The sequence below is a fragment of the Lampris incognitus genome, chromosome 6, assembly GCF_029633865.1.
Source record: "Lampris incognitus isolate fLamInc1 chromosome 6, fLamInc1.hap2, whole genome shotgun sequence".
NCBI classification, from domain to species: Eukaryota; Metazoa; Chordata; class Actinopteri; order Lampriformes; family Lampridae; genus Lampris; species Lampris incognitus.
In genome coordinates, this window is record NC_079216.1 from 64,756,830 (window position 1) to 64,774,611 (window position 17,782).

Below are 17,782 nucleotides of genomic sequence, written 5' to 3' on the forward strand. Positions count from 1 at the left end.
ATGCCTCCAGCAGCCGGATCCGAAGACGCCACAGGCCTCCTGAGGAAGGCGTTAGGAGAACTGCTGGCCGGTCGAGAAGACCCAGAAGGTTTCTTCGGAACCTGCGTCTCGCTCCTAGGACAAGAAGAGACCCGCGCGCAGTTTTTCTCTCTCATCCGACCCCTGACCACACTTAACACGTCTCTGCACTCCACCCTTACCTCCATCTACCTGCAGTATTTCTCCGTGGTAAGTACTGATGTGGCGTTACGCTGCCAATGGGGTAGAAAGATAAAAGAATTAGCTGCAACTATTGCCCCATTTCTGGTGTGAACGTTTGTCTGAACACAGGTAGGCTTGTGTATGGTATTTTTTGGGGGGTTTAACGTTGTGAGGACGTCCAGTGCAGGGCAGGGCAGGGCAGGGCTGCACAATATATCTAACATTTACCTTCGTCGCCATAACAACATGCGCGACACACGTATCGCAAAAGACTGCTTGAACTGCTATTTCATTTAAATATACTACTAGGAGTTCGTGTTGACTTTTGGCGCCCCCTGCTGGACGAAAGGCGGTAGCGCGTCACTTGGCTGATTCCCGCCTCAGTAACAAAATATAATGTAAAAAAAATAAATAAATAAAGTTCTAACATTAGTTACTCACTCTGCAAAACTGGTAAGACGTCAGTTTTAAATTGAGACTGTTACGTAATCATTTATAATATAAGCTCCTAGTGGCTGCTTTATATAGGCCTAGATGTTCCTGTATTTACCTGCAACTGAGTTGGTGGTATTTGTTCATTATCAATATAGCAACTGCAGCCAGGTGCACCCCCCCCCCATAAGACCATGTTACTGTAATGGAAATAATGCATTCAATTTTTTTTTTAATTCAGTGTACATAGGCTGTTCATTGTCTGGGGCAGTGTTTCTCAACCCAGTCCTCAAGGACCCCCTATCCTGCAGATTTTCATTGTAACCCTGCATAGGTAGCCCTGCTTGTACTTACTCAACCAATCATCTCGCAGCACTTAATTATGCAAGGTGTGCAACATCTGACAAAATTCATTGCTGATTGGTTGAATAACTACAAACAGGTACCTATTCAGGGTTGCAAAGAATATGCAGGATAGGGGGTCCTTGAGGACTGGGTTGAGAAACACTGGTCTGGGGGTCTAAGTTAGCAGCAAACCTAAAGCAGAAAGACATTAAAACTGTATACTTCAATTAGTGCTGCAACTAATAACGACTATTTTGATAGTCGACCAGTCCTCGATTATTGAAACGATTAATCGGCTAGTCAGATAATAATTGCGCAAAACAACAGCTCTTATTTAGCTACCAGCTTTTAATTTTAGCTTGAGGTTGTTTTGGGCATGTACTAACTAACAATAAAGATGAATACTTCATCTTCGTCTTTTATTAAACTTCGCTGCTCATTAGGCTACTACTGATACAAAAGATGAATAAAAATTCGAATTGTTTTCCATTTAAAACCAAGGGCAGGTCAAGCGCTGATATAAAAAAGAAATTTTAAAAAAGTACCAATTTTTTTCTGTAAAGCAAGGACAGGCAAAGTACGCAGGTATAGACGGAGTTGTACTGGCTTTATGTTAATGTTAAAAGCCCAGACAACTCCCGTCTATACATAGCTAGCTAGCTAACACGCTAACTATCTTACCGGAGGCGCGTCCGCATCGTCCAGGTGTCCAACGTGCCTCCTCTTCACATGCTCCCGCATTACTGAGGTGCCGCCATGATAAGCAAGGTCCACCTTACGCACCTGGCAGGTGGCGGAGGGTGAAACGCTCCCACACTTCACATGTTTTAGGACGCGACGGCGTTGCATCGGCCGCCGCCATTTTGCTGTTTTCGTTACCTGTCGCTTCCGCTTCCGCTCACTATTGCGCATGTGCAACTCTCAGAGGGTTGGAAAGGAAGTGAGATGCGTCGCTCCTTAGCTTTTTTTTTTAATATATTTTTTATTGAACATTGTTCATATTCACGTACAGATTCTTGAAGAAAGTTCATTATAAAACAAACATGGCAAATAAACATTCCATCCAAAAATACGTCGCTCCTTAGCGACTTCATCAGCAGCTCCGGAGAAACGACGCTTGGTTCGGCGCCACGGCGTGAAATACATAAAAGCCAGATTTTAGAAAAGCGTCTGTCTCACTGGTTTGACTTTTGAAAACTAGACCCAATCAAAATGCGGGACGCGGGATAAAAATGTTGTGCAGCCCCGCATAAAGTGGGACACCTGGTCATCCTAGTCCAGAGATGATGAATTTGTGCAGCCCTGTTCCTGGTGGTAATCCAGCAGTCTAATTGTACAAGCAACACTGATCACTCACGGCCAGACATTTGTCATTCCTAACCCCAGCTTTTTTTGGCAATGTGAAATTTTTCCAATTTACAGGATGAAAATGATGAGCTCGAGATTGCCATGGCTCTCTCTCTCCTAGAGGTTAAAGGTCAGCAACAGGCCACTGCAAGCACCGAGTCCAGGCCTGCGAGTCCTAAGGGCAGACAGAGTCAGTCTACAGGTCACCCTCGCTCAGTCTCGCAGCACGGGGGGACCAGTTATGCTCAAGTAGCAGCAGGTGAGAAGAAGAGCCTCAACAGAGAGTCCCCACAGACTGGAACTCGGGGTGAGTTTAGGCCACCGCAGACCTCTGGTGACACCCTGCTTCAGAAAGACGTAAAGGGGGCATTCACTACAAGCCAGAATCCCTGCGACTCAACCGTTTCCCTCGTATCAGCTTCCGCACACAACACTGCAAGGGAAGCTGAGCCAGTGGTGGACAGAGACTCAGACCGAGGCGAGTCCGAGAAGCTTAAGCGCCCCAAGAATAGACGACAGCGACGAAAGGGCCGCGGACAGCATGTGGTGGGTTTGTCCCGCTCACCCTCGGCTCCGCCACCTGTGCTGCTGTGGTTTCGCAGGGATTTGCGACTCTGCGACAACCCTGCTCTAACTGGCTCTCTGGAGTTGGGTGTGCCTGTTATACCTGTCTTTATCTGGTGCCCCAGTGAGGAGGAAGGGTCAGGGGTTACCGTGGCAGTCGGGGGAGCTAGTAAGTTCATTAATGTGACTATTGATTACATCACAGTGTTAAAGAAAATAATCACCATTCGTGGCTATAAATGTGCTTCTATAGATATTTAATATTAGCTATCCATACAACCTTTGTGTAACCACTCTTGTTTGTCCTTTAACAGGTAAGTACTGGCTCCATCAAGCTTTGTCCTGTCTCTGCTCGTCTCTGGAAAACATCGGCAGCCATCTTGTCTTCCTTAAGGCGGACAAAGATGCACAAGGGGATGGATCGTCTCTGTGGACCCTAAGAGGGCTCGTCAAAGCGACTGGGGCAAAGACGGTGCTGGCTAGTGCCCTTTATGAGCCCTGGCTGAAGGAGAGGGATGACGCGGTGGTGTCGGCTCTTCGGAGAGATGGCGTGGAATGCAGGATGGTCCACTCCTACTGTCTCAGAGACCCTTACTCTGTCAGCACAGAAGGGGTGGGGCTACGAGGTTAGCCACAACAAAACTTGAGTTGGTCTACTGGGCATGGATGAATAGGCCTTGTATTAAATATGTAAGAACACCAACTTGAGCTAATTGATAACATGTTACTCAAGCTGATATTAACATGTTATTTATTTATTTATTTATTTATTTTAAATACAGGTATCGGGTCAGTGTCTCACTTTATGAGTTGCTGTCAGCAAAACCCAAGCTCTGGGTTGGGTGTCCCCCTGGACCCTCCTGTATCTTTGCCCACACCGTCCCACTGGCCTCAGGGAGTACCTCTGGAGATGCTGGGCCTAGCTCGCATGCCCCGCAGGAAAGATGGCACTGTGGTCAGTAACCGCTGCAGGGCAGCTTTTCACGGGATACAATCACAATTTTCAACTTTGTATAGTATGTTGTAGGGATAACACATTAGCAGCCACGATACCAAGCAGTCTTCTGTGTGTCTCTGAAAGAGCGCATAAGTCGTGTGGGTAAGTGTCTGTCGCTGGCGTCACTGCAGAGAGTCCATGAATGGGAAAACGTACTTCCTGGTTTGCCGATAGGCAGCATTGTATAAGAAAATGCCAATAACAATGCTATATTGTACAGCTGTATAATGTATTGTAGTTATTTGTATTTTGTAATACAGCTATGCAGCATTGATAGTCCGCTCCCGGTGTAGGAAGATGGCGGCGCAAACTTACGTTTGCAGCGGTCTCACCCACTACCGTCCATGCAGTGCCTTTGTCCGTGTCTAAGTTTGTGTCTTCGCTTGATGGCTGGGAGAGCTGGCGCTGGATCGGCTGGGAGAGCTCGGCCCGCTGCGTCCTGTGGGCCCAGGGGCCACGGCCCTGCCTGGAGCCACACCCCAAGAGGTAACACCAAGGGAGGTCTGACAGGATGCGGAAGCGGGGCAGGCTAAGCTAACTGCTAGCCCATGCAGACCGTCAGTTCCATCAGTCATCCTGGCTGGCGTTTGTTCTAGTGGACAGTGATTTTTTTGTTGTTGCCTAGTTTGGATGTATGTCAGCAGTGGCTAACCATGTGCCGTGGAGAGCCACGTGTATGCAGGTTTTTGTTTCCAACCCGACTCCACACCAGGTGATTTCACTGATACAGTCTTCCTCTTTGGCTGAAGGGTTGCTAATCAGTGAAATCACCTGGCGTGGAGTCCGGCTGGAATGAAAACCTGCATACACATGGCTCTCCATGGCACATGGTTAGCCACCCCTGATGTATGTGTTTAGTTTGGATATATGAACGAACTACAAAAAGTATGGCGAAGTAGCATTTTGTTTTTATGCATCGACGAGTTGGAATAGACTCCCCTAACAAGAGAAGCAACGTCCATTTTGATGCTCTTGCTTTTAATTAATTCCACTTTATATTTGGTTTTATTATTTTTTATCTTGTGCTGTGGTTTTATTTCTCGCCTTGTTTTATGTTTGGGTTTTTTTTTGCCTAGGTCTGTGGTTTTATTATTTTTAACTTATTTTATCTGTATTGTTGCTGGGTTTTATTATTTCCCGTTTTTAATGTAAAGCATTTTGAGCTGCAATTTATGTACGAAAGGTGCTATACAAATAAAATTTTATTATTATTACTATATGTGTTCTAGTTTGGATATATGTGTTCTACTTTGGATATATGTGTTCTAGTTTGGATATATGTGTTCTAGTTTGGATATATGTGTTCTAGTTTGGATATATGTGTTCTACTTTGGATATGTGTGTTCTAGTTTGGATATATGTGTTCTACTTTGGATATATGTGTTCTAGTTTGGATATATGTGTTCTAGTTTGGATGTATGTGTTCTAGTTTGGATATATGTGTTCTAGTTTGGATATATGTGTTCTAGTTTGGATATATGTGTTCTAGTTTGGATATATGTGTTCTTGATTTGGATATGTGTTCTAGTTTGGATGTATGTGTTCTAGTTTGGATATATGTGTTCTAGTTTGGATATATGTGTTCTAGTTTGGATATATGTGTTCTAGTTTGGATATATGTGTTCTTAGTTTGGATATATGTGTTCTTAGTTTGGATATATGTGTTCTAGTTTGGATATATGTGTTCTAGTTTGGCTATATGTGTTCTTAGTTTGGATATATGTGTTCTTGGTTTGGATATATGTGTTCTAGTTTGGATATATGTGTTCTTAGTTTGGATATATGTGTTATTAGTTTGGATATATGTGTTCTTAGTTTGGATATATGTGTTCTTAGTTTGGATATATGTGTTCTTAGTTTGGATATATGTGTTCTAGTTTGGATATATGTGTTCTAGTTTGGCTATATGTGTTCTTAGTGTGGATATATGTGTTCTTAGTTCGGATATATGTGTTCTAGTTTGGATATATGTGTTCTAGTTTGGATATATGTGTTCTCAGTTTGGATATATGTGTTCTCAGTTTGGATATATGTGTTCTAGTTTGGATATATGTGTTCTCGTTTGGATATATGTGTTCTCGTTTGGATATATGTGTTCTTGTAGTTTTGGGATATGTGTTTTTGTCTTTGTGTTGCATTACTGACAGTGTTCCTGATTCCTGATATCCATATTTTCTTACACAATGCAGCCGATTGACAGACCAGGTGGTGAATTTTCACATTCATGGATTGTCCATCAGTGATGTCACCAGCAGACACAATTTTGGCGGCGTTTTAGAGACACAGAAGACTGCTCAATTTATAGTTGCTAATGGAGTGCCATCCCTACAACATAGGAATAATACTGAAAATAGGGATGAACTGATGGCTTTTTCAGTGCCAATACTGATGGATCCTCAAGTATTGACAGATACTGAGTTCTGATCCATTAATTTTGCTGAACTGTGCAATCTTAAGAGTATTAGTTTGGGGCCAGTGAGCAAAATAATTGATATACAATCAGTCTCTGATATCGATACTCCATTTCAGCCTAGTATTGGCCCGATATCCAGCACCAGTGACTCCAAATTTGAAGATCGTGATCGTTGCCCTTTCGGCTGAACCAGTTTTCAAAACACAAAGGAGAATGCCTGGATGATGAGAGAATGATCTCATGGACAATTTTCTGTGTTTGTTTTGCATCCAGATTGATTGGGCAGCTAACATCCGCAGCTCCTGGGACTTCAGCGAGGAAGGCGCTCATGCTCGGCTAGAGGCCTTTCTTCATGATGGTGGGGGACCTCACACACATGATGTGCACACAGCATATAGTGGAACGCTGTGGCATTGTCCGCTGTCTAAATGTCTCACTGATCCATCAGTGATTTACATGTACTAAAACGACTCTGTCCGTGTATTTTAGGTGTGTACAGATACGAAAAGGAGTCGGGGAGGGCAGATTTACCAAACACGAGTTGCTTGTCTCCCTACCTCCACTTTGGACAGCTCAGTCCACGCTGGTTGCTGTGGGATGCCAAGGGAGCACGCTGCAGATCTCCCAAGTTCCAACGCAAACTGGCCTGGAGGGATCTGGCTTACTGGCAGCTAACACTATTCCCTGACCTACCCTGGGAGTCCCTCAGGCCTCCGTACAAGGTAATCAGTCATGAGCTCACATGCTAGCCACGCATAAATTAACCTTTAGTTACTGTACTGTTTTTTTTTTCTTCCAGTCATTCCCCCTCCCATCTATTCTTAATGCATGGCAGTCATAAAAGTGAGCATACCTTATCAAAACAGAAAACAAAATATCTAATGCCCCTTTTCCACTACGTGGTACCGGCTCGACTCGATGAGTGTCATTTTCCATTAGCGTAACAGTGCCTCCTCAGTGTAGCTGGTCTGCATTGATTCTGGTACCCGCTCCAGTTTTTTTTTTTGGAACCTCGACAAAGGTGGTACCAGGAAAGCGGTAACAAGTACCAAAATGCCGGTACTCTCCAGTAATGGAAAACGGAAAAGTCAAGTCGAATTGAGCCAGTGGAAAAGGGGCATAACAGACTCTTTTTTCCCTCATTAAGTGTTGCTGAGTAGTATTCATCCACTGTCGTCCGCAGGCTCTGCGCTGGAGCAAGGAGCGTGGCCACTTGAAGGCTTGGCAGCATGGAAGGACGGGCTATCCTCTGGTGGATGCAGCCATGAGGCAGCTGTGGCTATCAGGATGGATGAACAACTACATGAGACACGTGGTGGCATCCTTCCTCATAGCATACCTGCACCTGCCTTGGCAAGAGGGTTATCGCTGGTTCCAGGCAAGTCACTCACACTTAAGCAGAAATGTGTGCATACATGGACATGCAACACTGACCCACAACGCCTAATATCCTTATTTTGTGTAGGATACTCTGGTGGATGCAGATGTTGCCATAGACGCTATGATGTGGCAGAATGGTGGCATGTGTGGGCTTGACCACTGGAACTTTGTCATGCACCCTGTTGATGCGGCAATGACCTGCGACCCTAATGGCAGCTATGTTAGGAAATGGTGCCCTGAACTCGCAGAGCTGCCTGATGAGCTCATTCACAAACCCTGGCAATGTCCGTCCTCCATCCTGCGCCGCGCAGGTGAGATAGGCTTGGTCATTATCACAGCAGACAGGATTTGGGGTTAATGGCCAGCAAAGATGATTGTCTTCTAATAAAGCTTAACACTCCAATAATTAACTTTTTTATCTGACCTCCCTTGTGTTTTTACATCAACCTCGATGAGTAACGATTCTCTTTTTATCCTCGTAGGTGTGGCGTTTGGTCAGAACTACCCTGAGCGAATAGTCACAGACCTAGAGATGAGGAGGAGCCAGTCTCTGCAGGATGTCGCTCTGGTGCGAAGGGAGTTTAAGGAGTTTGTGGACAAGCGCACAGGGTGTGACTTAGTTCCTCTACCCCCGCGCCTGGTCTCTGAGGCCTTGGGCCTCTGGGAGAGTAATGGGGATGTGGTGAATACAGGAAAGCAGTTCCTTCTGCCTGTCATTACTCGCATGGAGTTCAAGCACCAGTCAGATGATCCCGACGCAGATGCCGCTTCTAATCCATACAATTCGGTGTTGAGGGGCTACGTGAGCCGCAAGCGGGATGAGACTATTGCCTTCCTTAATGAGAGAGACTTCACTGCCAGTGTGATGCATGAGGGAGCCCAGAGAAAGGAGAGGTCAGAGAGCGACTATCGCAGGATGGAGGGTATTCCTCAGCCTCCTGCACCTCGGGGAAGGGCCAGGAGAACTCCTGCAGCAAAGGACAGATTCTCCATAGTACCTGGAGGTGTGGTTACCTCACGCAGATGATCCCGAGATACGGGGATGAATGTTTTGAGGTAGCCACAACCAGATCGTTCTAAGCGATCAACTATTTTCACCAGGTCTGGAATAGGTGTTGTGCCTAAACTTACCCAGCGGTGCACACCCCGGCTCCAGAGAGTAAAAGTTCGACCATGTATTTGTTCTAGCCATTCACTAAACGAGGGGATTTCACTCTACCTAACTGAAGAGTTGTGCTAATTAAATTCAGCTGGTGTAGTGCACGGGTGGAACAAATACGTGGCAGGACTTTTACTTTCTGAAGCCGGGTTGTCCACCTCTGAACTTACCGAACAGCCTAAGACACTTGAATTTGGTGGCTTATTTTTTTTAACCGTAAAAGTTTTCCATGCATACATTAAGAGGAAGCATTTAGCATAGGTTACAGATGGTCTGGGAAATCAGGATATTTAAATAGCATTTATTTACTTTAATCAGGTGAGAAAGGACACTAATCCAAAGTGAATTACAAAGTATTTATGTTACCATATTAACTGCAAAATTATGTATGGGACCGTTTACATGATACGGTAAGGTGGCCGGGCATAATGTGAAGCACCTGTTGCAGTTGAGCAATACAAGAGAACCTGAACAAGTGCATCAAGGCAACACTTGTATGGACTAAGTCTCTACATTCTACTCTAGCGTATGGGTTCATTTAACATTTATACTTTCCACTTAAGTATAGAGGCAAGTGTTACTTTAGGGATAACGGAAGAATAAGTAGCCACAAAGAAAAAAATATGAGGAAAGGTTTATTTTCTCCTGTACAAGTCCCACTGCAACAGTGACACATTAGCACATGCGGTGTAGATCTTGTTATTATTGACATCAAGACCAGTGTGCTTCTTAAACTCTACGTCTGCCACTCTCAACCAGAATACAAATAGACCCCCACTTGGAAATGCCTACGCACTGCTGTTGCCCGTGCTGAGTCTTTCGTCCCTTCGGTTTGAGGGTCTGAAGTCAGAAATAAAACAATATACACGCCCCACTGGTTCAACACTGGATTGTTTCATCAGTACAGATTGACAGGTCCCTTAAATTCAGTCACTAACAGTAGATTCAGGATACCTAACATTCATAGCTCTATAATACTGGCAGGTCAGTACTTTTCTGGAGCTCCACTTGTGGAAACTGGGTGTAGTATCAATACAGACAGTCACGTCCTGTGCATCACCCTGCCAGTTATGACTGAAAAGAGAAGGGGAGCATAGCAGGCCTTGGGGAAATACTAGGTTAGTCCTCGATTGAGCGGATGTACCTCTCGTACGCTGCTTCATCCATAAGGGAGTCGAGCTCTACAGGGTTGGCAATGGTCATCTTCATCAGCCAACCTGTAATCAACATTAGGTTGATAGTCATGTGATAATAATAAATCAAACTTACATAGCGCTTTTCTAACACTCAAAGTCACTCTACAATAAACGGTGGTGAAACAAGATAACAGATAAACATAACACCGACATACAGGGGTGGTTGGGAAGGGGGGGTGCTAAGAGAGGGAGAAGCGGCAGCCACACACACGACGCCAGCAGTACTCTCCCACTTAAACACATACAGAAGGGCAAGAAAAACAAAAAACAACAGCATAGAATACAATACAGCAATAGAAACAAGGACAGGGGAATGATCCGACATAAGCATTGATGCCAAGTATGTACCATAGGGATGGGAAATAATCAATTCTTGATTTCTGTGGATTCAAATATGGATTCCCTACCCACATGATATTACACAACTGTAAAAATAGCATTGGTTAAAGCTTGGGTGAATACTTTAGCCGTGTCTGTCCATCTGACCTACTAGTAAATTCCCATTATTAACTTAACCCGTACCTGTCCATCTGACCTACTGGTAAATTCCCATTAACAGACCCATTATTAATTTTATCAGCTGCAGCTAGAAAAATAAGAATGGGTATGTTTCATTTAGGTGCGCCAGCACACTTATCAGCACTGATAAAAAGACAGACGGAGCCAACACTAACAATTATAGTGCCATCAATGCTGGTACTTTGGCACACCTACACCCAACACAGCCATTATTATTGTCATTAGCTGCAGCCGTGTTTATCCTGCTATGCCAACATCAAAAAGTACCAAAACCTGCCGTGGTTTTAACCTTTACATGGTGTTTAACCCGTAGATGTCAAACTAACTAAAATAGTCAACGGTTTAGTCACTCTTTAATGGCCCAATGTGTGTGTGTGTTTTTTTTTGGGGGGGGGGGTCCCCTTTTTCTCCCCAATTGTATCCGGCCAATTACCCCACTCTTCCAAGCCGTCTCGGTTGCTGCTCCACCCCCTCTGCTGATCCGGGGAGGGCTGCAGACTACCACATGCCTCCTCCGATACACGTGGAGTCACCAGCCGCTTCTTTTCACCTGACAGTGAGGAGTTTTGCCAGGGGGACGTAGCGCGTGGGAGGATCACGCTATTCCCCCCAGTTCCCCTTCCCCCCCGAACAGGCACCCTGACCAACCAGAGGTGCTAGTGCAGCGACCAGGGCACACACCCACATCTGGCTTCCCACCCGCAGACACAGCCAATTGTGTCTGTAGTGATGTCTCACCAAGCCGGAGGTAATACGGGGATTCGAACTGGCGATCCCCATGTTGGTAGGCAAGGGAATAGATCGCTACGCTACCCGGATGCCCCCCAATCTGTCCCCCAATCCCATATAAAATTGAGGTATATTCACATGCATAATTGAAGAATTCCAGCTGTAGAGTGAAAATAATGTGCATCTTTTAAAAACCAACTGTAATTGAAAGTACAGGCCCATTTTTACTCTGCTTAAAACATACAGTATCTGAAAACATTAGAAACATGGATTTAGTTGTTGTTTAATGTTAGTCCTTGCATTAAGAGACCTGAGTGAGAGTAGGTTCAAATCCTGTGTCGGTAGTGGGGCTAGCCTTTTGTTTGCCTTTTAATTAATAATTGTACCTTTTAAATGTCTGTGTCCAGATAACGCTGCCTTTACTGCCATCTATCCTTTAAAGAAATGTTCTTTTACCAAGTTCAGCCAATAAAGCCCTGTTTACAGCTCACACCTTCATTAATGCCCATTTCCTTCACGTTGTCCTTTTATCTACTGTTAAGATAGGCACACACTAATGTAAAACTGGACCAGTGGAGTTCCCCTCCTGATAAGCGGAGCAGAACATCTGGTAGTATAAAATAGTGGTATGTGGTAGTGTAAGGGATTAATAGATTTCATCTTAAAACACTGGTCAACTCATTGCCCAATCCTGGCAGACCTGCTAATATCAATGATATTTGATAGAAGAAGTTCTGAACTTTGTGTGGATTAGCGATTTAAAATTGGGACCACCAATATTCAGTGGGAATGGAGTATACAATGACATGAGGCTTAGGTCAACAAACTATTTTGAAAAAGAGTACAAAGAGACAAACATGCAAGCAGTCATCCTTGATTAGAATTGCTTCTAAATTTATTCATTTATGATTTCCAAATTGCTTGAACATTTTATACTGCTGCAATCCAATTTCCAACAATCTGTTACTCTTCCTCTTGGTTTATCGTTTCATAAGTTTTCTCTAAAGAAGAGACTGAATAAGAATATGAAAATTAATACTCACCATCTTTGTAGCAGGATTTATTGACCAGGCCAGGGTTGTCTGCCAGAAGTGTATTGACCTCTACAACCTCTCCCGTCAGTGGAGAATAGAGCTCACTTGCTGCCTTTACGCTTTCCAGTGCACCAAACTCATCTGAGACAGAAGAAGCCAGCCAGAACCAGGACATGAAGGGGGTTAAATAAATGCATGTATGCTCAATTCAGGTCATTCCAGAATGACATCATCACAGAATTAAACGGAGTCATGTGGGTCTCATTTAAGGCAGACTCTCCTTTGTGGACATTAGTGAAAACAAAAATCTTTATATACAAATAATTAATTTTTCTCAAAATTTAAAAATCAGAGTTCAAATCTCACAGCATAGGAAAAAAATTGACATCAGAAATATGACTGAGTAAATGCATTACATGGATATGGGCTGTGTAGTTAAGGTGCTTTGTTGTTTTGGGTAAGAGAGCCAAGCAAGCAGTTCATCTTTCTAAGCAGGAGCGCCCCTGAGTGAAAAGGAAGTGGTACTGTAATACCTGCGGGTTAACTCACTAGCCAAACAAAATGGTGCCCCTGATCTTAAATGTCTGAACTAATTTGAAGACCAGATATCAATTACGAATTTGGAAGATTAGCGTAAAGCCAAAATTCATAGATTTTGGATGTGTTACAAAACAGGACCTGCCAAGGATACAGACAATATGCATCATAATCTATGCACTATTATGTGACCATATTTCCATTATGTGACAATATTTTGGGGGTGTTTATTGGTGCTTTCATAAGGTATTTACACACAAGAAAACTTTTGAGAAATTATTATTAGTAAGGTGGATATGATGACCAAGTAGAGGGATTCATTGTTCATTTCCCTCAGCTAAAACAATCCAGTGACTTCAAAAAAATAGCGTGCTTTTACTATAATGCAGCCTTTAAGACCGGGTAATGACAATGGTTGGGTTGTATAACGATAACCAAAACCCCAGACGTTATCGTGTCTCATTTCACGACGTCAATATATCAACATACAGGGCTAATGGGCTAGTAAATGGGCAAGTAAAATTTCAGGGAGAAGTCAAGCCCAGCTTTCCGACCTTTATAATAGGAAGGTGTTCAGAAAGGCTACTTCCCTTCTGGAGGTGCCAAGGTCACCCCCTTGGGCCAGAGTTTGAGCTGTTACCCTCAGGTCGTCGGCTGAGGATGCCCTGTATTAGGACTAAGGGATACAAGGCTTCCTTTGTCCCCACTGCCATTCAATTGTTAAATAGTAGATAGTATTCATCTGTTGTCTGCAGACTGCTTGTTTCCATGGTCTGTATATCCTTTGGTTCTCCTTGCCCACTATGTCCTGTTGTTTTGTTTTGTCCATCAGTGATGTGTCAGTTCTACCTTGGCGTTTCTATGTTTTGTTTTTGTGTGAGAGTTTTATATATACTGGCTGCAAACTAATTCCCCCATAAGGGACAACAAAGATACTTTGACTTTGCTACTGCTCAGCTCTGCTTCGTGGTTTTTATGTTCCCATTTAATTCAGAAATATGCAATTTACCTCAAACGTCTTAACCGATACTCTGCCACTCATACCTTGTTGGGCCAGCTGTGTGCCCACCTCTGGCAATCCACAATAAACAACATCTCCCAGAGCCTCCTGCGAACATCAAAAAGCAAGTTAGACATGGGGCGTCTTCCGGGAGGGAGAGAACGTATGATCCCACACGCACGTCTAAGGACACCCACCCAACCATCCATCCATCCACCCACCCATCTATCCATCCATCCATCCACCCACCCATCTATCCATCCATCCATCCACCCATTACCTGTGCAAATTTGCTGATGCCGACAGTGCCCAGCCCACCACCCTCTTCTACTCGGATCCATTCGTGCTTGTCTGTGTATTTGAGCGCTGCGAGGTGACAGAGTGATAAGAGTCAAAACACAGGACCTGTGCACTTACATATATATTTCAAGGTCGGACGCGATCTCGGATTTTGGGTGGCGGGTCGGTTGTTTTCGACCTGGTCCCAGCGCAACCTCACCATAACCGGCTGCGCTGCGACGCACCGAGACGTAAGGCGTCCTTTTCGCCATTTAGCCAATCCCGTAGCATCGGCGTCGGCTAGCCCAACGCGACACTCGCACGGCGTTGCAAGACTCTCGAACAAGTTACCTGCTAGAAGTCGGCTGGAAGTGGCAAAAGTTCGTTGAAAGTAGGCTACGGACGCCAGCCGCGATGGCGACACGGGTGCCGGGCGGGCGAGCAAAGGCAGAGCCGCGGAGAAGTTGGCAGACAAGCATCGGAGCAAGCCGGACGCCGCCATTTTCGGTCGCTTTCTGATGAGAGACACGCGACGGTCGCTCGACATAACCGTCATCGCTTCTTCTTCGTGGGTTTTTCCCCCCGAGGTCGGCAAATGGATTATAGGCACTTTACCGCCATCCATTGGCTAGGAGGTTTGAACTGGCGTTGACGACCACCCGAGCTATTTATCTTAAAAGTTTAACCCTCGAATCCTCTTTAATGATCCGGTTGTTCTCCGGAAGTTTAACGGTAATTTATTACCCCCTCTCTCTCTCTCTCTCTCTCTCTCTCTCTCTCTCTCTCTCTCTCTCTCTCTCTCTCTCTCTCGTATTATTATTTTTAGAATTGTATTAATATTCAATGATATGATGGCGACGAAGGCGTGTGAGTTTAAATGCTTGGGGTTAACTGTCCAAAGTAACGGCCCAGATAGCAACCGGATGTGGGCCACTTCAGGAAATGATGCGGCACTGCTGGTCTTCTTCTGGCCCTGACAAAATGGATGTGAGCCGGAAGTGGCCCACACGTATGATAGCAAATATGGCCCAAATATGCCAAATCAAATGTGAGTCTTGTTTGGCAAAGATGCGGTGCTCTGGGTAACATGTGATCTGGATGTGACCCTGAAGTGGCCCGTGTGGTAAATGGTGAATATGGCCCAAATATCACAAAACAAATATGGGCCACCTTTGGCAAATATGTGGCACACGCGGCATTGCTCTGGCTTGGTTCTGGCCCAGATCTGGCAAACAGGAGCGGACCGCCCAAGTGCCATCATTCCACGCGGGATGTGGGCCGGATGAAAGTATCAGGTGTGGGACAGGTCCGGGCCACAGCAATTTTGCTATCGGGGGGGGGGGGGTGCAGAAGAGAGGTGAAGCAGAGAGTGCAGGCAGGGTGGAGTGGGTGGAGAAGAGTGTCAGGAGTGATGTGTGACAGAAGGGTACCAGCAAGAGCTAAAGGGAAGGTTTACAAGATGGTTGTGAGACCAGCTATGTTGTATGGTTTGGAGACAGTGGCACTGATGAAAAGACAGGAGGTGGCAGTGATGAAGATGATAAGATTTTCATCGGGAGTGATGAAGAAGGACAGGATTAGGAACGAGTTTATCAGAGGGACAGCTCAGGTTGGACGGTTTGGAGAAAAAGCAAGAGAGGCAAGATTGAGATGGTTTGGACATGTGTGGAGGAGAGATGCTGGGTATATTGGGAGAAGGATGCTGAATATGGAGCTGCCAGGGAAGAGGAGAAGAGGAAGGCCAAAGAGGAGGTTCATGGATGTGGTGAGGGAGGACATGCAGGTGGCTGGTGTGACAGGGGGGGATGCAGAGGACAGGAAGAGATGGAAACGGATGATCCGCTGTGGCGCCCCCTAACGGGAGCAGCAGAAATATTCAATGTTATTCCCTCTCTCATAATTACTTACATTCACTTAAAACGTATTGCTGTTTCTTCTTCGTCTCTAAAATCCACGTTTTTCATCTCTTGTCTTCTAATTAGGAAAAGAGCTTTGTTCAAGTGAGTATGACCCAATCTGTTTCGAGTTATTACATTTTCTGCCTTCCTACCCCCCCCCCCAAACTGGAGTAATTTGAAAAAAATGATGCCCCTTCTTCATCTCTTCCAAACATCCCTCCATTGTTTGACATATTTTTGATTAGTCCTTTCAAGAATATATTGTACAACCAAGATCTTATTTTCTTGGTCTTTGCTACCGGCTTCATTTTGGATACCTCGGTTGCTGGAACATCATGGCTTTACTTGGGGCCTGCTGGTTTTCCACACACTCTGCACAGGCCAAGCCTACACTTTCCAGTGTGAGCCACGTCCCATGCAAGTCGACATGCAAGAGTCCATGTAATCTTGTCATCATATAACTTTGTCTCTCCTCTCCCTCCCCATAATGACATCCTTCTTTAACCACCTCCTGCACGCTATACTAAAAATAATGACGTCCCCTCTTTTCACTCTCTCTCATCCTGTGCCACCTCATTTTCCTGTATAGAAGACTTCTATTCCCAGACAGCGTCCAGATGTGGGCCACTTCAGGCAATGATGCGGCACTGATGGTCTTCTTCTGGCCCTGACAAAATAGATGTGAGCCTGAAGTAGCCCACATGTATAATAGCAAATATGGCCCAAATATGTCAAATCACATGTGGGCCTTTTTTGGCAAAGACGCGGTGCTCTGGGCAACATGTGATCTGGATGTGAACAGGAAGTGGCCCGTGTGGTAAATGGTGAATATGGCCCAAATATCCCAAAACAAATATGGGCCACCTTTGGCAAATATGTGGCACATGCGGCATTGCTGTGGCTTGGTTCTGGCCCAGATCTGGCAAACAGGAGCAGACCACCCAAGTGCCATCATTCCATGTGGTATGTGGGCTGGATGAAGTGTTGGGTGTGGGACGGGCCCGGGCCACAGCAATTTTGCTATCTGGGTTCCGACAGATCACAGCATATCTTCACACATCTGCTTCTACGTTGCCTTTTTAGCTGCCACATCTACATGCCTCGTTGCCCTCTACACGAGCTGGAACCGGTGAGAAACCAGCCGGCCCCCCCGGCCTGAGCTGTTTGTTGCAGTGCAACTACAAGTTCCACAATAAGGTCCAGGTGGACCCCATATTTAACCCCCTGAAGGGCAAAACTGAAAACAGGTTCCTGCAGACCCAAGAGCTCGTTGAGGTATCCGTCTCCTGTTGTTTTTGTCCTGCAAACAGATGTCCCAGAATGCCATATTTTCCATTGAATCTCTTTATTTTTTGCTACTTTATTAATCCCTGTGGGGAAATTCTTCCTCTGCATTTAACTCATCCTAGCTGTGCAGCTCGGAGCAGCGGGCAGCCGCCGTGCAGCACCCGGGGACCAACTCCAGTTCGTGTTGTCGTGCCTCGGTCAGGGGCACGGACAGCAGTATTAACCCCAACACGCATGTCTTTTTGATGGCGGGGGAAACCGGAGCACCCGGAGAAATCCCACCACAGACACGGCGAGAACATGCAAACTCCACACAGAGGACGACCCCCCAAGGCTGGACAACCCCGGGGGTTCGAACCCCAGGACCTTCTTGCTGCGAGGCGACAGATGGCTGCGACAGTCGACTACTCTGGAAATGAGCCTCACGCGACATCGGCTGCATCACAAACCGACTCGACACTGCGA

At 45.4% G+C, this 17,782-nt stretch overlaps 2 protein-coding genes across 2 annotated transcripts; one reads left to right on the top strand and one right to left on the bottom strand.

Annotated features, from left to right (window-relative positions):
* On the top strand, positions 1–8,754 carry si:ch1073-390k14.1 (deoxyribodipyrimidine photo-lyase). Its single transcript, XM_056282496.1, has 9 exons — positions 1–228; positions 2,401–3,058; positions 3,204–3,515; positions 3,672–3,844; positions 6,573–6,657; positions 6,789–7,021; positions 7,483–7,677; positions 7,765–7,990; positions 8,162–8,754. Exons 1-9 carry the CDS (start codon positions 1–3, stop codon positions 8,704–8,706), a joined length of 2,655 nt encoding a protein of 884 aa, XP_056138471.1. The 3' UTR covers positions 8,707–8,754.
* Positions 8,755–9,125: 371 nt separating this feature from the next.
* LOC130113612 (glycine cleavage system H protein, mitochondrial-like) lies at positions 9,126–14,644 on the bottom strand. Its single transcript, XM_056281157.1, has 5 exons — positions 14,484–14,644; positions 14,134–14,219; positions 13,898–13,961; positions 12,326–12,457; positions 9,126–10,055 (listed from the first exon to the last, which is right to left on the bottom strand). The coding sequence occupies exons 1-5, from the start codon at positions 14,632–14,634 to the stop codon at positions 9,958–9,960; spliced, it is 531 nt and encodes a 176-aa protein (XP_056137132.1). The 5' UTR covers positions 14,635–14,644; the 3' UTR covers positions 9,126–9,957.
* Between the last annotated feature and the right edge of the window lie 3,138 nt (positions 14,645–17,782).

What these genes read in the sequence shown, in the direction of transcription:
- si:ch1073-390k14.1 (XM_056282496.1), top strand. Translation starts at nt 1, where the DNA reads ATGCCTCCAGCAGCCGGATCCGAAGACGCCACAGGCCTCCTGAGGAAG. An exon ending in CGTGGCAGTCGGGGGAGCTA is followed by an intron (nt 3,059 to 3,203) that starts GTAAGTTCATTA and finishes GTCCTTTAACAG; the next exon opens with GTAAGTACTGGCTCCATCAA. An exon ending in CCCTCAGGCCTCCGTACAAG is followed by an intron (nt 7,022 to 7,482) that starts GTAATCAGTCAT and finishes TGTCGTCCGCAG; the next exon opens with GCTCTGCGCTGGAGCAAGGA.
- LOC130113612 (XM_056281157.1), bottom strand. Translation starts at nt 14,634, where the DNA reads ATGGCGGCGTCCGGCTTGCTCCGATGCTTGTCTGCCAACTTCTCCGCG. An exon ending in CACACAGCTGGCCCAACAAG is followed by an intron (nt 12,458 to 13,897) that starts GTATGAGTGGCA and finishes CTTCTGTCTCAG; the next exon opens with ATGAGTTTGGTGCACTGGAA. An exon ending in TAAATCCTGCTACAAAGATG is followed by an intron (nt 10,056 to 12,325) that starts GTGAGTATTAAT and finishes TGTTGATTACAG; the next exon opens with GTTGGCTGATGAAGATGACC.